The 22,831-nt window shown below is 31.2% G+C and overlaps 1 protein-coding gene and 1 long non-coding RNA gene across 5 annotated transcripts in view; one reads left to right on the top strand and one right to left on the bottom strand.

Moving 5' to 3' along the window:
* The window catches only part of LOC140440299 (uncharacterized), a 605,785-nt gene that overhangs the window by 273,534 nt on the left and 309,420 nt on the right, over positions 1-22,831 (bottom strand). The gene's annotated exons all lie outside the window — the stretch shown is intronic.
* Positions 1-22,831, top strand: part of LOC140432046 (UDP-glycosyltransferase UGT5-like) — a 53,093-nt gene that overhangs the window by 24,762 nt on the left and 5,500 nt on the right. For all 4 annotated transcript variants that reach the window (XM_072519899.1, XM_072519911.1, XM_072519905.1 and 1 more), the window contains 3 exons: positions 3,323-3,930; positions 15,266-15,485; positions 21,478-21,697. In XM_072519899.1, the coding sequence (XP_072376000.1) occupies positions 3,323-3,930; positions 15,266-15,485; positions 21,478-21,697 (1,048 nt within the window). The remainder of the gene's footprint in view (positions 1-3,322; positions 3,931-15,265; positions 15,486-21,477; positions 21,698-22,831) is intronic.

The raw sequence follows: 22,831 nt of genomic DNA on the forward strand, positions 1-22,831 counted from the left end.
ATTCTTTCTCAAATTCTACAAATATTAATATATCAATGGCTTGTTGTATTCTGTAACTTTCTCTATCAAGGATTTTATTACTTGTAGGTGGTAATTCGTTACAAAACCACTCCTAAATCCGGTTAAATCTAGTGGTTGGTAAAAATTTAGCGCAGCTTCCAGTTGTTATTAATTATCCTCATAAAGAGCTTACATAAATGAGATACTAAGCTGATAGGTCTGATAAGTTTTCAATTCCTGTTATATCTCCTTTTTTATATCTCTATAGGATCCATTCTGCATTATAGTTGTATTTTTGATTAGTAAAAGATTTGATAGTTGATAAAAATATTATGTAGAAAATTATGATGTCCCCAATAAATCGAAAAGTTTAAGCAGTAGCTTAAAAACGTCAGCTATATAAAGGGTGGGTAACTTTTAAAGTTGCTCACCGTTGCACCGTTGTAAAGTTTCTCACCGGGCAAGGGGTGAGCAAATAGTTTTCCCGGTTTTTTTCCTATTATTGCAATCGATAACAAAAACGCAAAAGTGGACAGGCAAGGTTTAGGATTCAAGAAAAAGTAGTCTTCTTCTTCTTTTACTTTTTATATAGACATGACTCTGGCTGTTTTTCAATGTGCCTCCAGTAAGTTGTCATTCCATCGTTTTCGTGCTCGTTCTACTAATTGTCTTCCTATTGGGAAACCGTCTCTTGCCGTCTTTACTACTCTATTTGTTGTCATTCGGTTTTTATGATCGTTTCATTCTAGTTTTCTATTTCTTACCCAGTTCTTTATGTTCTCCACCTTGCATCTACGTCGTATATCTGTACTTCTAGCTCTGTCCCATAGTGTCTTACCATCAACTTTTCTAATTGTTTTGATCTCTGTTGTTTCTAACATCCTTTTTGTCCTCTTAGGTCAAGTTTCTGCTGCGTATGTTATTATTGGTTCGATGACTATTTTATAAATTCTGACTTCCATTTCTTTTTCGATATTTTTATATCTACATATTGTTTCATTTAGGCAACCTACGACTCTGTTGGCTCTATTCACTTGATCTTCCTCTTTAGTTTCGAGCTTTATGTAGCTAGATAATGTGATGCCTGAATATTTAAACTCCATAAGAGTAAACGTTTAATAACCGATTAATAAAAATGATAGTATAAAGTGATGGGAACTTAATCGAAGAAAAATAGAGCAAAAAAATATCAAAAGTCGGCAAATACCTGAGACATTGTAGGGAAAAACAAAATAATAAATACAGAAAAGTAAAAATATTAAGAACTATCAAGCGAACTAACCTTTCGGGATAAAACAAGAAGTAAGCTTATCAGAGGAGGAATGGCCGGGATGGATTGATTCTCGAAAACTAAAGACGCGAAAATAACAATCAGACAAACTAAAAAGGATAAGAACAAGATCTTAAAATAACAGTTTTTAGCGGACTTTTTCCAACAGGTTAATGTTGTAACTCTCTAATGAGAACAAGTCCCTTTAGATTTAATAATATTGTATAACAAACCAAAAATCGTTTTGTAACATGTTACCTAATAGATCCTCCTATAGCAGAATCTAAAAATGACTTACCTAAGTTTTCTATTTTAATGCAGATATGTTTGCTTTAATGTTTTCAATGAATAGTTTTATAGAATTCATAAATATTATTAATTTATCACAAAATTAAAATTACTAGCAGAATATAAACGAAATAAAAGAATATTTTTATAAATCCAGCCGTAATAAATAAAAATAATAAAAATTATTTTGCAACATTTCACAAAATATTATAAACTAACATTACTTAAAATAACAACAATACATAACCATCCATTTTAACGACTATTTAAAAAATTGCCGCGAATTATAGACTAGCTTATAGAGGGAAAAAATACATTGCCATTTCAGTAGAAAATTACAATGAAATAAACGCATAAATTTTAGAAATCAATCCATAAATAACAAAGCCAACAGTTTAGTTATTTAATAAAAAATGATATACAAAAGCCTTGGACCTCGTCAAATGCTTCTCTGAATATAGACTTCGAATATAAATTAAACAGTAGCGGTGATTAAATGCAACCCTGTCACACACCTCGTCGGATTTGTGTATCTTAAGATGGTGTGGACCGTTTGGTTCCAGTACAGTTCTGCGATAATTCGCAAGTCTTGTTCGTCAACTCCAGTTGTTCTCAGAATTTCGATTACCTTTTGATGGTTAACGCAGTCAAATGCTTTTCGATAGTCAATAAAATATGCACATACATCTACATTCATGTCTCTGCATCGTTGCGTTAACACATTTAAAGCAAAAAGAGCCTCTCGTGTTCCCAATCCATTTCGAAATCCGAATTGAGTGTAACTTATCTGGAACTCGCACTTCTTTTAAATTCGTGTATCGATAATTCTGAGAAAAATTTTAAGGACATGAGACATTAAGCTTAATATTAGATAATCATCGCATTGTTAGGAATTCGATTTTTTGGTAATGCTACGAATGTTGATTTTAGCCATTCTGTTTGTATTTTACATGTGTTATATAATATCTTACTGAATAGTGCTGTTATTAAGTCTAGGCTTTTACTTTCGTTATCTGCAGTTAGTTTTAGTATTTCGGCATTGATATTGTCTGGACTGGTGGCTTTTTTATCTTTCTGAAATTTTACTGCGTGGATCATTTCCTCTTTGGTTATTTCTCGGCCTTTTTCATTTATTCGATTTGGTGGAGAACAAGATCTATTGTCGTCAAAAAGAATTTGTATGTATTTTTTCCATCTGTATAGTTTGCTTTTGTACCCATAATTATTTCGTTATTACCATTTTTTAATATTGTTCCTTGTCTCTTTTTGTGTCTTCCTGTCATTTCTTTCATTTTTTTATGAATATTAAAGGTGTCGTATTTTTCCTGAAGTTGTTCAATTTCTGGACACGATATGGCTTCAATATTACAGAAATTCTTATTCATGCCGGCAACTGGGTATCTTACCCTATCTCCACTTTACCTTTTTCGAAAATATCAACGATACGCCCATAAAAAAATAATTATACAGTAATAATGACAGTAAACCATGAGATATCAGATATCAATTATCACTTGTCTATTCATTTTTTAATCTTGTACATTTTAGAATCTTGAGAAAAGCAAGGATTTCCTACCGAAACGTTGATTTCTACAGAGAATAAAATATACTTCCAATTTTAATATAATTTATTGAACCTAAACCCAAGAAATACGAATTTTAAATGATGTTTAACGTTTATTTTATGTTAACCTAAATTTCCGTTAAGTAAATTTACCACATAATTTTATAGACATAATACTTAGCTGTTTTTGGTATTTTCAGACTTACGTAAATCTGTCGAAAAAATAATGGAACCCAATGAAATTCAACAGTATGGTACCTACGGAAACATTAAATTACTCTACGACTACACTGACAATACTTGCTTACATATTTCACAATCACCGGCATTAAAAAAACTGTTACACGAAAATAGAAATACCAAGTTTGATCTTATTATCATTGACATGTCATTCGGAGGTTGTCTTTTACCCTTGTTAGAAAAGTTTAACTATCCTCCAAGTATTGCAGTGTGCCCTTTCCTTTTATTACCATATTTATCAGAGCTTTTTGGAAATTCCGTACATCCAGCATTTGTTCCACATATGTACTCTAAGTTTAGCTCGAAAATGAGCTACTTCGAAAGAATACAAAACTATGTCTACACATATGGAGAAATATATATGTGGTCCCGAATATACCAGTCCAGGCGCACTGAAATTGCCAAAATGGCTTTTGGAGAAGATATAGCTCCCATTGAAAAATTAGAGAGACATTTATCGCTTGTACTGACCAATATTATAATGGGTTTTAATTATGCGAGACCTTTAACGCCAAACATTATTCCTGTTGGAGGACTGCATATTCGGCCTGCTAGAAAATTACCGAACGTAAGTTTTCTCTTAATTTTTCTTAATATGGGATATATTTTGTATTTTATTTGCACATGTTGTTTTATTTCAACTAAATCATTTTATTAAACGATTTTTATTTTAAAATATGAAGTTTAAACAAAAATCATTTAGAAAAAAGTTTTCTGTTTTATTAAATACAAAATCTTTGATTTAAATACCTGAAAATTAATGTTTATTATCTTGAATTACAGTAAACACATCGAAATTTTTCGATATATCACACTTCAGAAGAATAGTATCGTAATTAATCTCCAAATCTGAAGTTCTTAATTATTAGTTCCATTATTTATTTTATTTTTTTGTTCTCCTTACAAATAAAATACACTCAGTTTACATTACATTTAGTGACAATGGTCATAAAGACGTTTATTAAAATCTTAAAACTTTTTAAAGTACTGTCGCATCTTACATGGTACAGTATTCCAGTAATATATTATTAATCCTCAATTGGAATAGCTGGTTCATCCATTAAAATAATAAATAATTGAGAATAGAATAAAATGTAGGTGTTAAATATTGGAAAATACTTGACATAAATAATATCTGTACAAATAAATCACATACCATTTGTTAAAATGTGTTCATTGGAGGCAGTGGTGGACTAAGGCTTAAGCCGGCCCTAGACAACAGTGTAATTCCTGGCTCATTATTCAGTCACGACCATGACATATTTTGCTGTTGGTAGTCAAGTTTTAAAGCATATTGTATCAGTATATAGTTGTGCAGTGTATACAAAAATAATATATATGTAAAAAAATTTAATAAACGTTCATAATTATATTAGAGTTCATATTAGAGTTCTTTAATAACTCTTTTTCTATATGAAGTAATGATAAACTTTTTATTTTTTGTATATACAGTCTAGGTAAAAGTTTATGGTCGGTATGGACCTTACGTAAGACGGAGTGAGAAACACCTGTATAAAAAAAGAGAGGTATATTAGGTCCACCGTTTACATCGCCGAAAATACATGAGTGGAAATAATAAAAAAGGGGAAATTCAACGTTGCCAAACTTATTGGTTTTATTTGACCTGTTGTCTTTTTAGCATTTGAACAGTGTTCTAAGATAATCAAATTTGGGCGAAATGGATTTAAATGGCAGCTTACTGTTTTTTATTGGGAATATGCCACAATTTTACTTTACAATTAGTGTTATTTAACATTTTGATTTCCACATCGGAAATCGTTTTATATAAATAAAATTTATTACTGTTTCGTAATTTAAGTACTATTTCCGAATTAAAATCTAAACATCAAAATAAGCTTATTTTAAAGTCACATTGTGCCTTATTTCCAATAAAAATAATAAACTGCATTATAACGCCAACAATAAAAAAACTTCATACAAAGTTATTTGGCAAAGTCGCGTCTCGGCGTCGTGAAAGTAGGGACCTTGTGTAAGGTACGGACAGCTGAACTGGCATTCGACAGTCGATACCTAAGAAACTAAAGGTGGGACGTTGACATTTTTATCGTTAACGAAACTGAATCGTTTTTCGTAAACAAGTAACTAGTTGATTGTTACCAGTAGTTTCAAATAAGCGATTACATAAACAAACATAATGGATATTATCGTTCATGTGTATATTTATTAAAGTGAAAAAAACTAACGAAGGATATATTTATTGTAACTTAAAAAAATAAACTAAACAATACAAATAGTAAATCGTACTTACATTTACATTATACATTATTATTAAATCGCGAATCGTCTAAATTGACATTTAAAAACATAAGTTTTTCCACTTTTGTTGTTAACCGTGTTCTTTTATTTAAAATTAAATCAGATTTTGAACATGTGTTCACATTTACAATATTCTATAAATATAGCGGTTAAGTTTGGATATACATGGCGATGGTTTTTCCACCATTGTAATGGACTCAAGTCATCTTTATCGGTTTCTTTGTCTTGTACTGGTTGATTTTCAATAGTACAATCTTCTTGTTCTTTAAGTATAGAAGTAACCAGCTTCTGAAGTCTTTCTTTTGTTTTTTAGCTTTATTTTTATCAGAAAATCCCTGCACTTTAAATCGTGAATCCATAAATGTACATAATGACAATATGCCACTCTGTTCTATCTCTCTAAATCTTTTTGCTAAACCCGATATTAGGAATTGTATTACGTCGGCTACTATGGATGTAGGGTTACCGTTTGCTAAAATTTATTTGCAAGATTCTTGCAGGTAGCGTAAAATCTGGGAAAGTTGAGAGCAAATAATCCAGTCTTCATTATTTAGATTTGGTCTAAGTCTGTATTAACTAATACCTATGTGGAACGGATTGCCTCTTCTAACTCGGTCAGTCTTTTTAACATGTAATAGGTGAAGTTCTACCTAGTTTCCACGTCTTAGATTGGCCGTTTGGGAACTTTGTTATGTTGTAATTGTTATTTAAAAGCCTTTCTGAAGATGAGGTACTTTTTTTGAATAGTGTTTTTTGCCGAATTGTCGAAAAAAGACTTTTTATTTTATCTATTTGTACACGACAGCATTTAAGTGCCTCCTCCACATAGATTTAACGTATGAACAAAACAATTTAAATGTTTTCATTCTAAAACATATTTAATAGCTTTGACCATATTTGAGGCATTATCAGTTACTGCAAAATGTAATTTTCGTTTTAGACCCCACTGATTAATAATTGCACTTATTTCAAAAGCGATGTTTTCTGAATTATGGTTTCCAGAAAGATGGCAGCAGCCTAATAAAACCGTTTTAAATTCTAAATTTTCGGTTAAATATTGTCCTGTTAATGCGATGTAACTCTCAGTTACTTCAGATGTCCAGAGGTCAGTAGTAATATAGATATTTTCTACTTCTTTAACAACTTGTGATCTAATAATTTGCTCAGTGTTGATATAATATTCCTGAAGTATCCTGAAGTTGGCGGTTTATATCCAGGAATCCACCCTGCAAACTTTTTAAAATCTCGTTCTTCAACTATGGAAAACGGATTAAGCGAGTCTTTGCATAGGTTTAGTAAATCCCTATCTATTTGTTTCTTTTGTTCTAAACTAATATTTTTATTAATAGAAGTATCCATCACCTTCGAAAATGCATATCAATCGTAAATCGAAACTCATTCATTAATCAGAATATCTAGTTATTTTATTTTCAACGTTAACCGATAGCCCGACTGTTCACTGTCTCGAAAGAGTTATTTTTAGTTTTGTAGTAGTCCCTCAGATCAACTAATCGTCCTCGTCGACGTAAAGTGTTCGTTGCTCCTCTGTTTACGTCTACACAAAACGTAGTTTTTTTAATCAACCATCAACTAGTTGGCTTAGCAGTGAGAAACCGTAGATTCGTAAATGACAAATAATGATTTAAAATGCAGGGATTTTCTGATAAAAATAAAGATAAAAAAGCAGAAGAAAGAGTTAAATACTGATTACTTTTATAAAAAAAGAAAAAGAAGATTGTACTAATAAAAATCAAACAGTACAAGAAATAGAAACTGATAAAGATGACTTAAGTCTGTGGTGTATTTTTGATGAATTGTACATGACTCATCTAAACATATACCTGTATCGAGAGATATAAAAGAAGTCGACATGTATTTGTCTGATGATATTTTACCCACAAAAAAATTCGAACGGACATTGGAACTGTCCATTACAGTGGTGTAAAAACCATCGCCATTTGTATGCTAACTTAACCACTATATTCATAAAATATTGTAGTATTGTAACAAAACTGTTCCTTGTGAACACATCTTCAAAATCTGGTTTAATTTTAAATAAAAGAAGAACACGGTTAACAAGAAAAGTGGAAAAACTTATGTTTTTAAATGTCAATTTAGATGATTAACGATTTAATTATGTGTAATGTAAATATAAGTACTATTTGTATATTTAAAATGTCAACGACCCACCTCTAGTTTCTTAGGTTTATTAAGATCGGAACCAGAGATATGTAAAATATCTCTGATCGGAACTAATCGTCTCACTAATGGGCAATGGGCGTCAATAAGAAATATGGAGGGGAGATAAAGGGGAAATATGATTGTTATTTTCGCTGCTTGCAATGCTTATTGGAACGGGTCAAATAAATTCTCAGAATTGTGTTTAAATTAAAGAATTTTGCTGAACAAATAGCCACATGGATGAGTGCAAAATAATATATACTTTACTTTACTTTACTTTAATCGTGGGTTTAAATCTTGTTCATAACATTTTAATTCCTCTATTGAAGGGTCGCTAACATCACTATCTTTAGAATTTGTTTTGAATGTATTGTTAATAGTTTTATATTCCTCAAATCCTTTTTTAATGTTTCTGATTAAAGAACCGCATACAACAACAAAATTTACTTTAAAATTTTCTTTACCAATGAATTTTATTTTATTTTCTAAAATGTCATCTGAAATCATGAAATAATTTTCGAAATTGTAAAAATCATCTCAAACAGTTTGTATGAAATATATCAATGAATCATATAATATAACTACATATTTAGATATTCGTCCTTTTGTTAAATTTCCAATATTTTTTTGAAAAAATTTTAACGGATATTCTCAAATTAAAGTTGATGAATGAACTATCTTACAAGTAAAGTTGTCCCAGGAACGCAACTCAACAATATTGGCAATATCTAAAGTCGTCTACTTTAAAATGTATAATGTATGCCCGAATTGTCAATATAAATGAGTCAGATAAAATTAAATTATTAGAAGAATTTTTCACCAAAGTAACAAAAAAACAAAATTTGTTAAATTTATTAATATTTGTATTTTGAGAACGATTTCTGAAGTGGAAATTGAAACGTCAATAAACGTACTTTAACCTTTAATTGTGGCTTATTCCCATTTAAATAGTAAAATCTTGAACATGCCACAACAAAATAGCTTCGGAACAATATTCTGTTAAAAAGTTTTGTTTGAAGCATTTATTCTGTCTAAAATCTTTTCCTATTATAAGAAGTTACAGTATACTGAAATGTATCAAGATTTTAATGTAAATCGGTATCTTCAAACCTTGTTAATTGTTTTTTATCCTTGTTTGAGGAAAAATTACTCAAACAATCTTAAATTTTTTCAGTAATTTTCTTTAAGTATTTCACAGCATCGGTTCCAGCAAACCAGCTGGTATCACAAATAGGTTTAATATTTAAGTGTTTGCTTTTAAAAAATTTTAAAATGCGTTTCACCAATGTGTAGAACTTAAAAAATACGTAAAATTCCTGAACAATATTTAAAAAGGATAGTCATTTCCATGTTAATTGTAGCAGCAGTATTTGCCATTAAATTTTTAATGAATGATTTGCGCATGGTATAAAATGGACAGAAAAAATGTTGTTTTATTCTGGATTGGAGTCCCTTAGTCTGATATATTAAAAGTATTATCATAACTCTGTCCCAGACAGTTAGTGATATCTGAATGATATAAATAAATAAATTTCTTCTCTTCTAAAAGTTTTCACTAGTATTAGAAAATATAGGTCGAAATATCAAAAATATTTCTTTTATGCCACTTGAATAACGATTAGCTGGTCAACTTACTATATACGAGATGTTAAATCAATAATTAGAGGCAATTAATTTGGCTTTTTTAATTTTGTTAATTATTAAGTAAATCTATTGATATAATAGAAAAAAATTCATTACATATTATAGACAAAAAATAGTTCATAGTACCGGTGCCATAGTTTTTCATGCGTTCTCGCAAAATGGATCGAACTTGGATAAATATTCCAGAGCACCTATATGATTACTATTATTTTCAATGAAAACACTTCAATTCTACCACGAAACACTAAAGAATATGAAGAAGTAAATTTGATTGTCGCTATCAAGCGTTAAAGTACTTTTTTCCAATATTTTTTTCATTAATAATTTATTTTTTCAGTTCAGTGTCAATCCGTCCGCTAATTTTAGATCTTGTTATAAGAATTAAAACAGAGTTAATGTGACGTAACAGTACAATTATTTGTTGGTTTCAGTATAATCCAATCAATCTCTTTTAACTTTTTCTCCGCTAATAATTGTTTTGAAGAAGGAGGACATAGTTAATTTTCTAATGATTTGTTTTGACCGTTTGTTGTATCGCATAGAAGATGATTCCAAAGATCCATTTATTGATTTTGGTAGATTTTTATATAATACTCTAGCATGGCGTCTGTTAAGTATGCTGGTAATAATGCAATGTAGTTTACAAAACTTTTAATTTCATCATTACTTTCAGATGATTTAAAATTTACATTTTCTTATTTTGTTACATCGTCACAATCGGAATTGCTGGTTTTTCCGACTGGTCTTTCTGCAAAGTAATTTCGTGTACAAATGATGTTTCTGAAGTTTGAGGAGGTGAAATTTGTAAAAATGATAACGATTGTTGTAATTGTTCTCCATCTTTAATTAAAAATTTGTCCAACGATCTTTTCATTTGTTTTGCTACTTAACCTCGACCTATTTTTTGTTTTCTTTTTTCACTTCAACTTAAATGTTTATAGGAACTTATTTTAAAAATTACGTACTAAAAAAAGCAGGAAATGATCTTCAATTAAATCTATTTTTATTCAATATCACAATCACAAACAAAATCTCAATTTGTGGTATTTTATATTACTATATATTATTTTAATTACAAAATGTAATACTTTTATAAAAACTTACATTTTTATTTAAGGAATTTCAGAAAGTATTAACTATGAATACAAAACAATCTATTTGCAATAAGTCGTAATTTGACAATTTTTAATCAAAACTCGCATAAGATGCAACGTTCAGGAGACTGATTTTAAATAGCGATGTTCGTATTTTTAAACACGTGAATAGTACTACCCTTTAAAGATTACAAGTCTTATCTACAATTTTGAAATTTTTTAGGTTATAACGCCAACACATTGATAGATAAATAATCAACCTATATGTTAAGAATGAAAGTCCTATCTGCTGTTTAAAAATAAGTTATTTCACTTTAAAATTTTGTCGGATCTGTATTTTTACAGTTTATGTTAAGCCAATTTGTCGAATCTCCATTTGTTAACATTTTTAGTCGTAACTTCACAAGACGATTTGTAGTTACGACAAATTTGCTTAACAATTGTGTACTTTCGACAAAATATTCTAACAACGGGAAGATCTAACCTAATCATTCATAGTGTTCCCGCCCTTTTAGTTTCTTAACCTAAAAAGTAAACGGTTGTAAGCGTTATTCGGCGTATCTGATTTTCAGTTATTTACTAGTATTAATCTTATTGTTATAGTGTTTTTAAGTGTGTTTACATTAAATTTTATTAATTAAACCAGTAAAAATGGACAGAAATAGCAGAGCATTTAAAATGCTGCATATTTTAAATAACCAACAAAGGTAGCAAATACATAGTTTACAACGACGTGTCGTGAAGAAACCTAAACTTCAGCATGATAATGACCCCGATTTTATTTTGTCAGACTCAGAGACGGAAGAAATTGATGAACAGAAATTAAACAGAAAAGGTTTAAATAAAGTGAAGATTATTAGTGATATAACTAACAGTGAGAACTGCAAATGTTGTTCCTGAAGAATCTGATTTTAAAGGTGAAGAAGAAGGTAAGGAATACTTTCTCGCTTTTATTCAGGAAATATTGGTAGATATAATATATTTATTTGTTGAAAGGGTGAAAAAAGATCATTTAACTAAAACAAAGGAAATCCGTAAACAAAAGAAATTTAAAGAGAGCCTAGTAATAAGAAAAATGAAAAAAAAAAAGAAAATTAACAGCCACAATTGCTAAGCACGGTGTAAAACCATCTTGTATCTCTTGCAAGAGAAGAGGTTCCGAAAAAATTACAAAACGAGACGAACAGAAATAAATGGAGAATTTTGGAAATTACAAACAGAAAAATTTTATTTTTAATAACGTATTTGAACAAGTAACCAAACGGAAAACTATAGCTAGTGTTGTGTCTAGAAGGTCGAAAAGTTTTTTATATTTTCTTCAAGACATTGACGGATTCAAACAAAGTGTCTACTAAATATTTTTTATGAGAACGCTGGGAAAAATGACAGATTTATTAGAGATGCCCTTACTAAAACAAACTCAAAAGTGACGGTCAACAGGAATAAACAGGAAAACACGGGAAAAATTAAAATACATAGATCAAAATATTATTAAAGAACATATAGAATCTTTCAAACCCAGAGACCACACTACCGTCGGGAAGACGCACCAGAACGACGTTATCTTCCCAGTGACATCACAATAAAAATGACCAGAATTTTATTGAAAAATATCCAAATATCAAGTTTTCGTATTATTTATATCGAAAAGTTGTCGCAACTTTAAATATATCATTTGTAAAATTAGGACATGAAGGGTGCTGGTTGTGTGAATCATTTGACTTGCATTCAAAATCCACGTCTCACAAAAAGGATGCATTGGTGGATAATTGTAAGGAATCCACCAACTTTGGTGTACATGACCATACACATAATAAATACACTGCTGCCAGATCAGAATATCAAACTGACTCGTCTGCAAACAGTAACTGGCAAGATACATCAATGGTAGTTTCAGCGGATTTGCAAAAGGTAAAAAAAATTATATTATAAATGTTTTATTTTGTTGTGATATTCTAGGTCATAATGCTTCCGAGAATAGATATGTTTAAGATTATTGTTACAACTAGAATAATTGCTTTTAATGAAATTTTGTCGTCACTGCTAGAAAGCCAGCAATACCAACTGCAATTTAATGGCACGAAGGAATAGCCGGACGGAGTAAGTCGGATATTGCCAGCATATTCTATATTTTTTTTTGTCTCAACGAGACGTTAAAAATGTTATAATGTGGCTTGACAATTCCTCTGCTCAAAATAAAAACTGGTCTTTGTTTACTTTTTTTACGTTTATTGTAACCTCTGAGGATATCGCACTTGGAAAATTAAGTAATAAGTATTTTGAGCCTGGCCATACCTTAGTGGCTGCGGACTCATTCCACCACCAAGTGGAACGCTCCATAAAGCAAATGGGTAAAGTATACGATTTTAAAGACTTTTCGGATGCAGTAGCAAATGCAGCAAGTAATGCTAAAATAACTGTTATGGAATTAGCTAACTTTTTGAACGGCAAGATGGTTCAAGTAAATTTTTCTAGAGGTAAATATATACTTTTTCGTACAAAACTGGCTTCACCTTAGAGACAAAAAGTAAGGTAAATATTCTAAATGCAAACTGTCTGGAAACATGCCTAAAAGCAGACAAACGTTTTAGAATAATTTACCAACTTCAATGGAACCTGGAGCTTTGGATGATTAAAAAACTGATTACGACTTTATGTTGTTTTGTTTATCTTAATAAACTATAACTTTGATTAAGATAAGACTTTTTACTTTTCGTTATGTTTATGATTATTTATAATTAAACGTCGTACCTATTAAAAGTCTGATTTCAAATACTCTGAAGAAAATTGCATGCACTCATTAAATTTGTACTCATAAAATATATTGCTATATTGTAACAAGATTTTTAATGAGTCATTACAGGTAATAGCAATTAATCAAATCTAAAACATCGAATAACTTAAAATAGGAATTTTGTCAGTTACGACTTCAATTTTTAACAGGGCAGAGTAAAGGCTTGATAGGCACGAGCCTCGATCGTATTTACACACGATACTCGCGGGTATGGATGCATAAGCACAGGAACGCTTGTCCAAAATTGTCAACTTTACTAATCCACAATTCGGCATAATTTAGATACGTTTTAGAGATCATTACAAATATCACGTTTTCTGTTATAAAAATTAAAATTAATTATAAAAATTTAAAAATAACAACCTTATTTTCGTGCCCCAAAAATTACAGGCTTTAGGTACGTGCCTAGGTTACTTAGGCCTATGTCCGCCACTAAGTGGCAGGGTAAAAAATAGCATCTCAGCCCGTTTGTAGGTAGAAATCAGCATTGGCGTGCGTCGTGACGCCAAGCGACGTGAAGTATAAGGCATCGTGCCCTAATAAATTACTGTCGCCAGAAGTGACCAATCACGACACAGATTGTAATTCTGTCCGGTCAATCACAAAAAATTTTATTAACTGCATTGTTATTGGCCTTCCGGTGGAAGATCGCTCGAGGTAAAGAAAATTCTGGCAACAGACTTATAATTACCTCGCAGAAGCCGGCTAGCATCTCGGAGAGACCGTTTTCTGTCCAGATAGACACGATCTTTTAAATAGGGAAAGACAGGTTTTCTTAAAGCTATTTCAGATCGTGTCAAACTGATCCAGCGTTTCACTGATACCACACGATGGTGAGGAATAAACAAAAGTCCCATGTGGGTGTGGAATTACTCATCAATCGGTAGTCGGGCTACAGTAGCACTTCGCCGCCAATAACCATTTGATAGTAATAGTAATAAAAGTCCTTACGGAACTTGAGATTATTTCTCAAGAGCTTGCGGTACGGAGTGAAGGGCCGTCGAAGAGTCAAAACTCTACCGACGTTCCTGTACCTCTCAAGGAGTGTGATCGTGGCCACACATCGAGGCGTGAAATGCCGGCATCTCTGTAAGACTCAAGGCATCCACTGTGCCCAGAATACTAAACAAATATTCATGTAAGACAAATTTACCTACGAAATATACCTCGAACTGTTAAAGTATTCTGGTTGCCGGTGGCACCTTGCTGACCGCAGAGCCTAAGGTGAACTTCTCGCCAAGTTTAAACCTACATCACGTAAACTCTACGAACACGAGGATGGAGTCGAAAAACCTTCGCTCCTCCTCCAGAGCGGCCGTCGGAAGTCATTCAGAATCTCCGAATAACTCGGAGAATGGTCCAACGGTACGACATTAGGGTTTTAAAACTGTAACCTTCGGTCGTACTACCAGATTGCGTATAAAAGGCAATTAAAGATGCGTGTATTTATTTGAACTTGAAAACAAATGACCATATAATATGTGTGTTGGCGAGTTTGAAAATAAAAATTTTAAAAAACGTAATGTAGTCTTTTAAATGATATTTGATAAGTAATTTGAATATAAAATTTAATTATAAAATTTAATAAGATCATATTATAATTCGGTCTATAAAAATATTAAAAGCAATACATGTAAATAAAAACTAAATACTATTCTAAGCAATGTTTATACAACATTCGCCCACTGCTGCAAAATTGTTATTACTTTTAAAAATCACATCAAAAATAAAATATCAGCGGATATTTTAAAATTTACCGTACACAAAACATAAATTTCTATTCTATAAGATTAAAGCTTAACTGAACTTTATTTTCTATCAATAAATAAATAATAAGTGTTAACCAAAACACGTACACAATTGCATCAGCTTAGAATATATTAAACAAATTTAACGATTTATTCTCTTTGCAGGATATTGAACAAATTATAACGAGATCCCAGCATGGAGTTATATTGTTTAGTTTTGGAACAAACGTAAGATCAGCTGATCTCAATGCAGACACGGTGCAAGAAATTCTAAAGGCGTTATCTAGACTAAATGAAACAGTATTATGGAAATTTAATAGGGAGATTATAGACGTACCAAAAAATGTTATTATAAGAAAATGGTTACCACAGAGTGACATACTAGGTAACTATGATTATGTTAAAATTGGAAATGATTAAGGAATAATATCTTGTTCTCATTGATTAGAATTCTTCAAAGGTTAGAAATTCTAAGCTTTGTGAGATTATTATCATATAGATGAGGCTGATTTATATTATATGGTAATAGGAATTTTTGAAATAATTTAGTTTTATTGCTTATTTAACCTTTTTTTCTTTTTGATATTTCAAATATAGACCTCTTTCTTTTTTGTCCAATTCGTTTCAGTCAGACGGTATTATAACTACATCATCATTATTGATGATGATTATTGAAATATTTTCCACTACATAGTTTTGGAAATATACTAAATTTCTGGCAAAAAAAATTCTTTAATCCCTGGCATTATGGGAAGCAAATTAACTGTTTGTAAGTCCACTGGAAAAAACTTTACTGGGGCTGGTGAGACTTTTGCAATAACATCGAATTTATAGAATTGGTTAGCCTTTTTTGCTTCATCAATGTGATTTTTATTATGGTCTAGATGTTCCGGGGGTATTTCTTTTTATTTTACTTATTTGCTTTCTTTTCTTTTTAAGTTTTGGAAAACTTCACACTCTAGACATTTGTCCGATTTTGGCATTTTTAAAGAAATATTCATTTTCTTAATAGTAGACCTATACATTTTTATTGGACAACAGCCAGGATATTTTTATAAAAAGTTTAAACACATTAAAGTAATTGATAAATTTCTGGGTAATTATTTTATGTCCAGTGCGTTATCTCGTCTATAATGACTTACAATTATTGGATGAAGGCTTTCAATGTGAGCTTTAATTATATCTCGGTCTAATGTCTTTTTTTGGTACTTGCCGCTATTTTCTTTCATGGCTGTACCCAAAGAAGCGCGTTCCACTGCATTGCACAATTCGGTAATAACAGAATCATCTGTATAACCCAAAGTGCGTAATAAAAAATTACGAGAAACTTTTTTGTTTATATTTTCTGAAGAAGTGACTGTGCGTCTGTTAACTGTTTTAATACAAATATTTTTCGAGACCCATAAGTCATTGCATTGAGTATCTTTGTAAACAAGGAGATAACATTAGATGTTTCTTTGTATCTCGCAAAAATTTATCTTTGTCTGTTAAACGAGCTCTCCTAAGGTTTTCTTTCTTTTTTCTTTTAACTACTGATTCATGCTTTTCTTCAGGATGTGTAAAAACTATTTCAGTGTCCGCGTTTTTATGATGTATGGCTCCTTCGTTTGCTTCCTTCCCAAGGCGTCCATAATACTTAAGGATTGGGATTAGCTTAATCACAATGTAAAGACAATAAAGAGGTAAAGATACTGGTGTTATCCGAAAACCATAAAGGATTTCTCTTTAAAGTAAATTTCCTTATAGACGCCAGTTCAACTGCACAAAAGACGATGACAGATATAGGAAAATATCCATCGCTTATACCAGTTCTTCTACAAAGAATTCTGGCTTATATTCTTATAAACTGAGTCTCATCTTGTCGATAAGCTAAAGAAATAGGGAGGTGAGACAACAATGGTTTTAAGAACATGTTCAGTATGATCAGAAATGGAATTGAATTATGTTACGATAGAATAGAATCATTAAGCTTAAAGAGCATTATATGAAGATGGAAATCCTTACTATTCCAGTCATGTGTATTATCTAAACGTTAATTCTTTTTGTCTTTAAGATTCTGATAATTGTTATAACATGAATACCACCAACAGTGTAATATATAAACCTATTAATGTAGATAAAACATGATTAGTATTGCATATTTATTACTGATTTGCTTGTATTGAGTGAGAAATTTAGATGTAATAAATCACATTTTTAAAGCAAGGCATACATAAGATAAATTTCGCTTTAATCTCCTTTTCTGATTTTTTTAAATGCGCAGTATTAAGAGCACTTTATACTTTATCACTTAACAGTAGGTAGTATCGCTTATTAATTAAACGAACTTTCACTTTGTCGCTTCTCTACATATTTTGTACAAATTTAAGATAAATTTGGTATAAACAAAACCTGGGTACTTCATTTAGGTTTTAACAAGGTTGATGGTATTTATGTTAACTTAGAAATGACTGAACAGTAATTTCTTTAAACAAATTTTGCAGTAGGCGAAGATGATTTTGAAATTTTTAGTAGCTTGTGTTGGATTATTATGGGATATATTTGTATTTGCATTATTTTACTTTCTTTCGACAACCAAACAACAAAAGTTTTGACCTTTTTCATAAAGCCTCTACATTTTTTTCCTGTGTTGCTGTTTTTTTTTTCCTGTGGACAAAATGAAGTACCTAGGAGTCTGGATTACTGAAGATCTAAACCCAAAATCAGAAATTTGATAAAGAATAAAGCAATCAAAAGCAGCCTTTTTCACAATTAGAAAATTTCTGAGTAACCAAAGACTCAATCTGCAAATCCGATATCGGATGGTAAAAAGTTATATCCACTCCATTCTTCTTTTTATTGCCGAAGCTCGAACTGTTAATGTTGACTTAATGCGAAAGCTGAAAACTTTTAAGATGTGGCTTTTAGAAGAATTTTGAAAATACCCTGGACCGATCATATTATAAACGAAATAGTTTTGTACAGAATAGGAAGATACAGAGAACTTTTGACCACCATTAAAAAAAAGACAGCATATTTGTGGCACATACTTAGAAATGAGAAGTATGGGTTGTTACAGCTCATGAAATGTAAAATAGAAGGAAAAAGGGGTCTTGGTAGATGACAAATATCCTGGCTGAAAAACATTCGCGACTGGACTGGATTGAACACACAGACGCTTTTAAGAGAAGCAGCTGATAGAGATGAATTTGAAATGGTTATAGCCGACCTTCATTAGTGGAGTAGGCACTAGAATAATAAGAGGTGTTGCTATTATTATGAGAGGTGTATTAACATTTATCTCTTTTAAGTCTTTCTTTACATGGCTACTGCTCTTCGTACTATCATTACTTCTTGGTATATTATGACCTATCCAGGCTAATTTAAGGTATCTAACAATACTTGTTAGCAAAGGCTATCTAGTGAGTATTCGTATTTTCTTCTCCTAAAGATGCCTATTTTCTAATGCTGTTGACAACCACATTTACCCATCTTATTATATTCGCAGCAGCTCGAAATATATCAGTTGACGTTGAACCAGTCTTCTTCCCAAGATTGACTAGCCAGCGTTTACGTTAACATAAGAACGTAAAAAGAGTTTCTGGCTTTTTCAATACGAGTTTTCCTGGTCTTGTAAATTCTCCACTGGCGCTGCTGGTCCTGACACGGGCCTAAGATGGATCTCAGAATTTGGAATTTTATTTTTAAAGGCAATAAGATGTTTTTAATCTCTTAGAGTAATGCACGACGTTTCACATCCATATAGCACCACGGGTCTTATGATGGTGTTGCATAATATTGAGCGTATTTCTATTGAAATTGTATTATCACCATGTTTAATAATTCCATGAGTATGTGATCTATTTTGAGATATTGGCGCTATATGATTATGGATTTATGTTATGATACACCTGTTTAAATATAGTTATGCAAGTTGATCTTCCAATTTAAAGATCAACTTGAGTTTGCAATATGTTGTATATTTATAATAATCTAGAATTTAGTACAATTTGCTTGTTATGTGTGTTGCTACAATGACGTATCAAAATAAAGTGTACAGTGATGTATACTTTATTTTTATTTTCTTCAATACGTTCTTTGAGAATAAAAAAATATTCCATAAAACACACACATTTTTAATGAATTTTTCTTTTAGAAACCACTATTAAAATAATTTTTTTAGCCTCTTTTAATAGGAATACCGCTTAACAGGAGCGATATCTGCGGAATTTTTCCTATACAAAAAAAAAATAATGAAAGCTTAACAGAAATTCGTTGACCTAGAACACCGCTAAACTAGAAGGATACCTGCGGGTTTTCACCTGACATCAAAACGTGCAGGTCTACGTCCTTGATTTATTTTGTCTGTGCTTGCAACTGTGTTTTGCATTGTTGAAGAATTATTTTGGATAGCCTAGCGCCTAGCGCACGCATTGATAGTGTCGGTCGCTAAATAACCTTGATTTGTTTTGATAGGGGGGCAATTTTTGTGATGTCACCAAAATAAAAAACTGTAGTTGTGATTATAAAATAAAAAGTAGATAATACAAACAAGTGACAAAAACTTTAAAAACATGATAAAACCAAAAATTGGCGAAGCCATTTCACGCAAAAGAGAGATAAATAATTAGTGATCATAAAATTGATTATTCAGGAAAATGCCAAGATACTTTATGGGCTGACGGGTAGTGCTCTTGTGGGATAAGGGTAGCTCTGGTAGGCTGGAGTAATGTAAAAAGAGTATAGCGTGAGTAAACTATAAGTCTATGGAAAAGTTATTCTCCAATATTGATGCATTGTATGTCAATAAAACTGAAATCAAAGAGTTTTTATAAGACAGCAAAAAGTAATAAGTTTTTAATGTATATCAGACTGGATATACATTAATTAAGTGTAGTTAAGAACTAACTTGGGTCTTAAAATAATAAATGGGTTAAAAGACATAAAATGAAAAAAAAAAAACAGTGACCATTATGTTTTGTCTAACTAAACTTCAGCAATAATATAACTATCCAGTTATTTATTTACCAAATGAATAACATCGAAAGAACCACAACGTTTAAGTGGATCTGGGCAGGGCACTTAGCTAGAACACAAGATGGACGGTGGACAAGACGTATTATGGAATAGATGCCCATAAACTATAAAAGAAGCCGAGGACGACTATCGACTAGATGGACCGATGATATAAAACGTGTAGTGGGAAACTGGCTATAAGCGGCCCAGTGTAGAGAACACTGAGGGAGAGTATAGAGAACTGGGGGAGGCCTATGTCCAACAAGGGACGCGATTGGCTGATTGATAATGAAATGAATAACTTAAAAATCTTTTTCCAATGTTAAATGCTTTTTTAAATAAAAAAATCCGCCTAGAATGGCGGTGTTCTTGATCGGCTGTATGCAGATCCTGTCTTTCGCAGAAACTGACTGATGTCTAAATTATTTCACCAAACAACATTATTTCATAAGTTTTTTCACCAAACATAACGACTGTAGTTCAAGCTTTAGATCAGCTAGTAACTAAATGCGTTAATAGCACTTATCTATATTATATTATGGTATAAATTTTTTGAGAGCGCTCTAACAGGAAACTAATAAATAAAAAACCATTAATGTAATTTTAACGACATTCAGTGTATAAAAATGTTAAGGTAGGTGGTATTTTGAGTAAACGGTGTCAGTGATAAACTTGTTTGCGATAAATCAAAGTTTTTTTGAAAAGCTGCCAGGTAGTGAAGATATACTTAAGTAAGGATAAGCTAAGCGGAAGACTAAATGGTAATTACTTAAAGCTTGATATTGATTAGATTTAAGACATTATTGACATGGTCTTGCCAAAAATAAAAATAAGTAATAAAGCAAATGACAAAGACGTGGATCATATGGATAGAGATCATCCATGATAAAACTGATACTATGTTCAATGTTTCGAGGTATGTTTATGAGTTTACTTTCAACTTTATGATAGTCATCTTTTTCGGTATATACTGTTCGTGTACTGTAGACATAATTATCGACATCTTACGATTCGCGTAGCAATTTGAGGTTTGCCGAGATTTTGCTAATGAAATCTAAGACACTTAAATTCAACAAGGCTTTACTTAAATTTTCGACAAAAATATTCAACATAAAATGTGATAACGGAAGTCTATTTATATGGATATTCCAACTTCTCCCCCATGTGCTTTTTAGCCCATTATTTCGGTTCTACTCTGAGTACATATGTATTTGATATAAATCTTATATATTATATTTTAAATAAATCATGCATTCCGAAAAACCTTGAAAAAACAAAATGATCAAATTCAATAGGGTAATATACTTATATACAGGGTATTACAAATATACACTAAAGTAAATATGACATTATTGTTGATACCAAAATTACATTCATTTCAGCGCATTCAAAAACAAAACTATTTATTAGCCACTGCGGTGCTCTTAGTACAACTGAAGCAGTTTATCGTGGAGTTCCTATAGTAGCTGTGCCATTTATAGTAGACCAACATCTACTAGCTGAACAAATGAGGGTGCAAAAATGGGCAACTGTAATAGATTTTAAAACAATCACTGAGGATAGTTTTCTTGACGCTATTTATGAAGTGCTTCATAATCCAGAGTAAGATACTGTTATATTTTTTAGTTTAAAGTATATTTTAAATCGAATAATCAATATATTGTTTTATGTATTTGATGCTTAGGGATTTAAATCTCAGTAGGACAAAAACATTTTGAGTATCTCAAATTTTTATTTAAAGACTCTAATACAAACAGAAATTACTACTACAAATAAGATAATATGTTTTAATGGTTAAATAATAATGTTGAAATAGTTAAGTGTAGTAAAAAAAGAAAAAAATTAAGAACATATATAAAATAGCCTAAGGGTAGCAGCAATTAATAGAAAAATAAGATCCTATTGGGATGTTTTAACTTCTTGTGAGAGATAGGGACAAAATAAGGCAGAAATACTTAATGAGAGCCGCTTAGGCCAATTATTTGTCTATAGGAGATTAGTATTAAATATATATACACTCATTTACAGGGTATTTGGTAGGCAGGTGAAAATTTTTTAAGGATTAATAGGGGACACCATTTGCAAACTTTTTTGCTTATAATGTATCGCTCAAACTGTTAAGGTTTCCGAAATAAAGTTAAATTTGCCAATATTCGACAACCGTCTATTTCACGTTTAAAAATGATCTAGACGTATTACCTTCCTGTTTTTCGAATGGAATAAAAATGTAAACCTACAACACTGACTTTTCGCATAAAATTTCCATCAGCTATCGTCATTCTCCGAACGCACAACAAACAAAAAACAATCTACCTGCTATGCTAACAAACAATCTACCTGCTATGATAAAGTGGTTTATTTTGGTTTATAAACATAATTATTGTATGCGTATGAAAGGTACGTTTTATGTTTTGACATCCGAATTGTGTTTGGAGTTTCATGTGAGTTTTTTTTGCATTACGATTTTGAACTTTGTTTGAGTAAACAACCAGACTGTGTATCTGCATAACGTGATTTATGGATTAGTTGTGATGGCTTCGTTTTCGAATGCAGAGTACGCAGACATTCTGTTTCTCTATGGCTGAAGTGATGGAAATGCATCTGCAGCACGTCGAGAATATCAGCGCCGTTACAATAACCGGCGACTGACTTCCCCTATGTAAGTGTCTTTATTAACACATATCGACAAATAAGTGAAACTGGTAGTGTTAAGAATCATGTTTTCGGTATTAATCC

The sequence above is a fragment of the Diabrotica undecimpunctata genome, chromosome 1, assembly GCF_040954645.1.
Source record: "Diabrotica undecimpunctata isolate CICGRU chromosome 1, icDiaUnde3, whole genome shotgun sequence".
Taxonomy (NCBI): domain Eukaryota; kingdom Metazoa; phylum Arthropoda; class Insecta; order Coleoptera; family Chrysomelidae; genus Diabrotica; species Diabrotica undecimpunctata.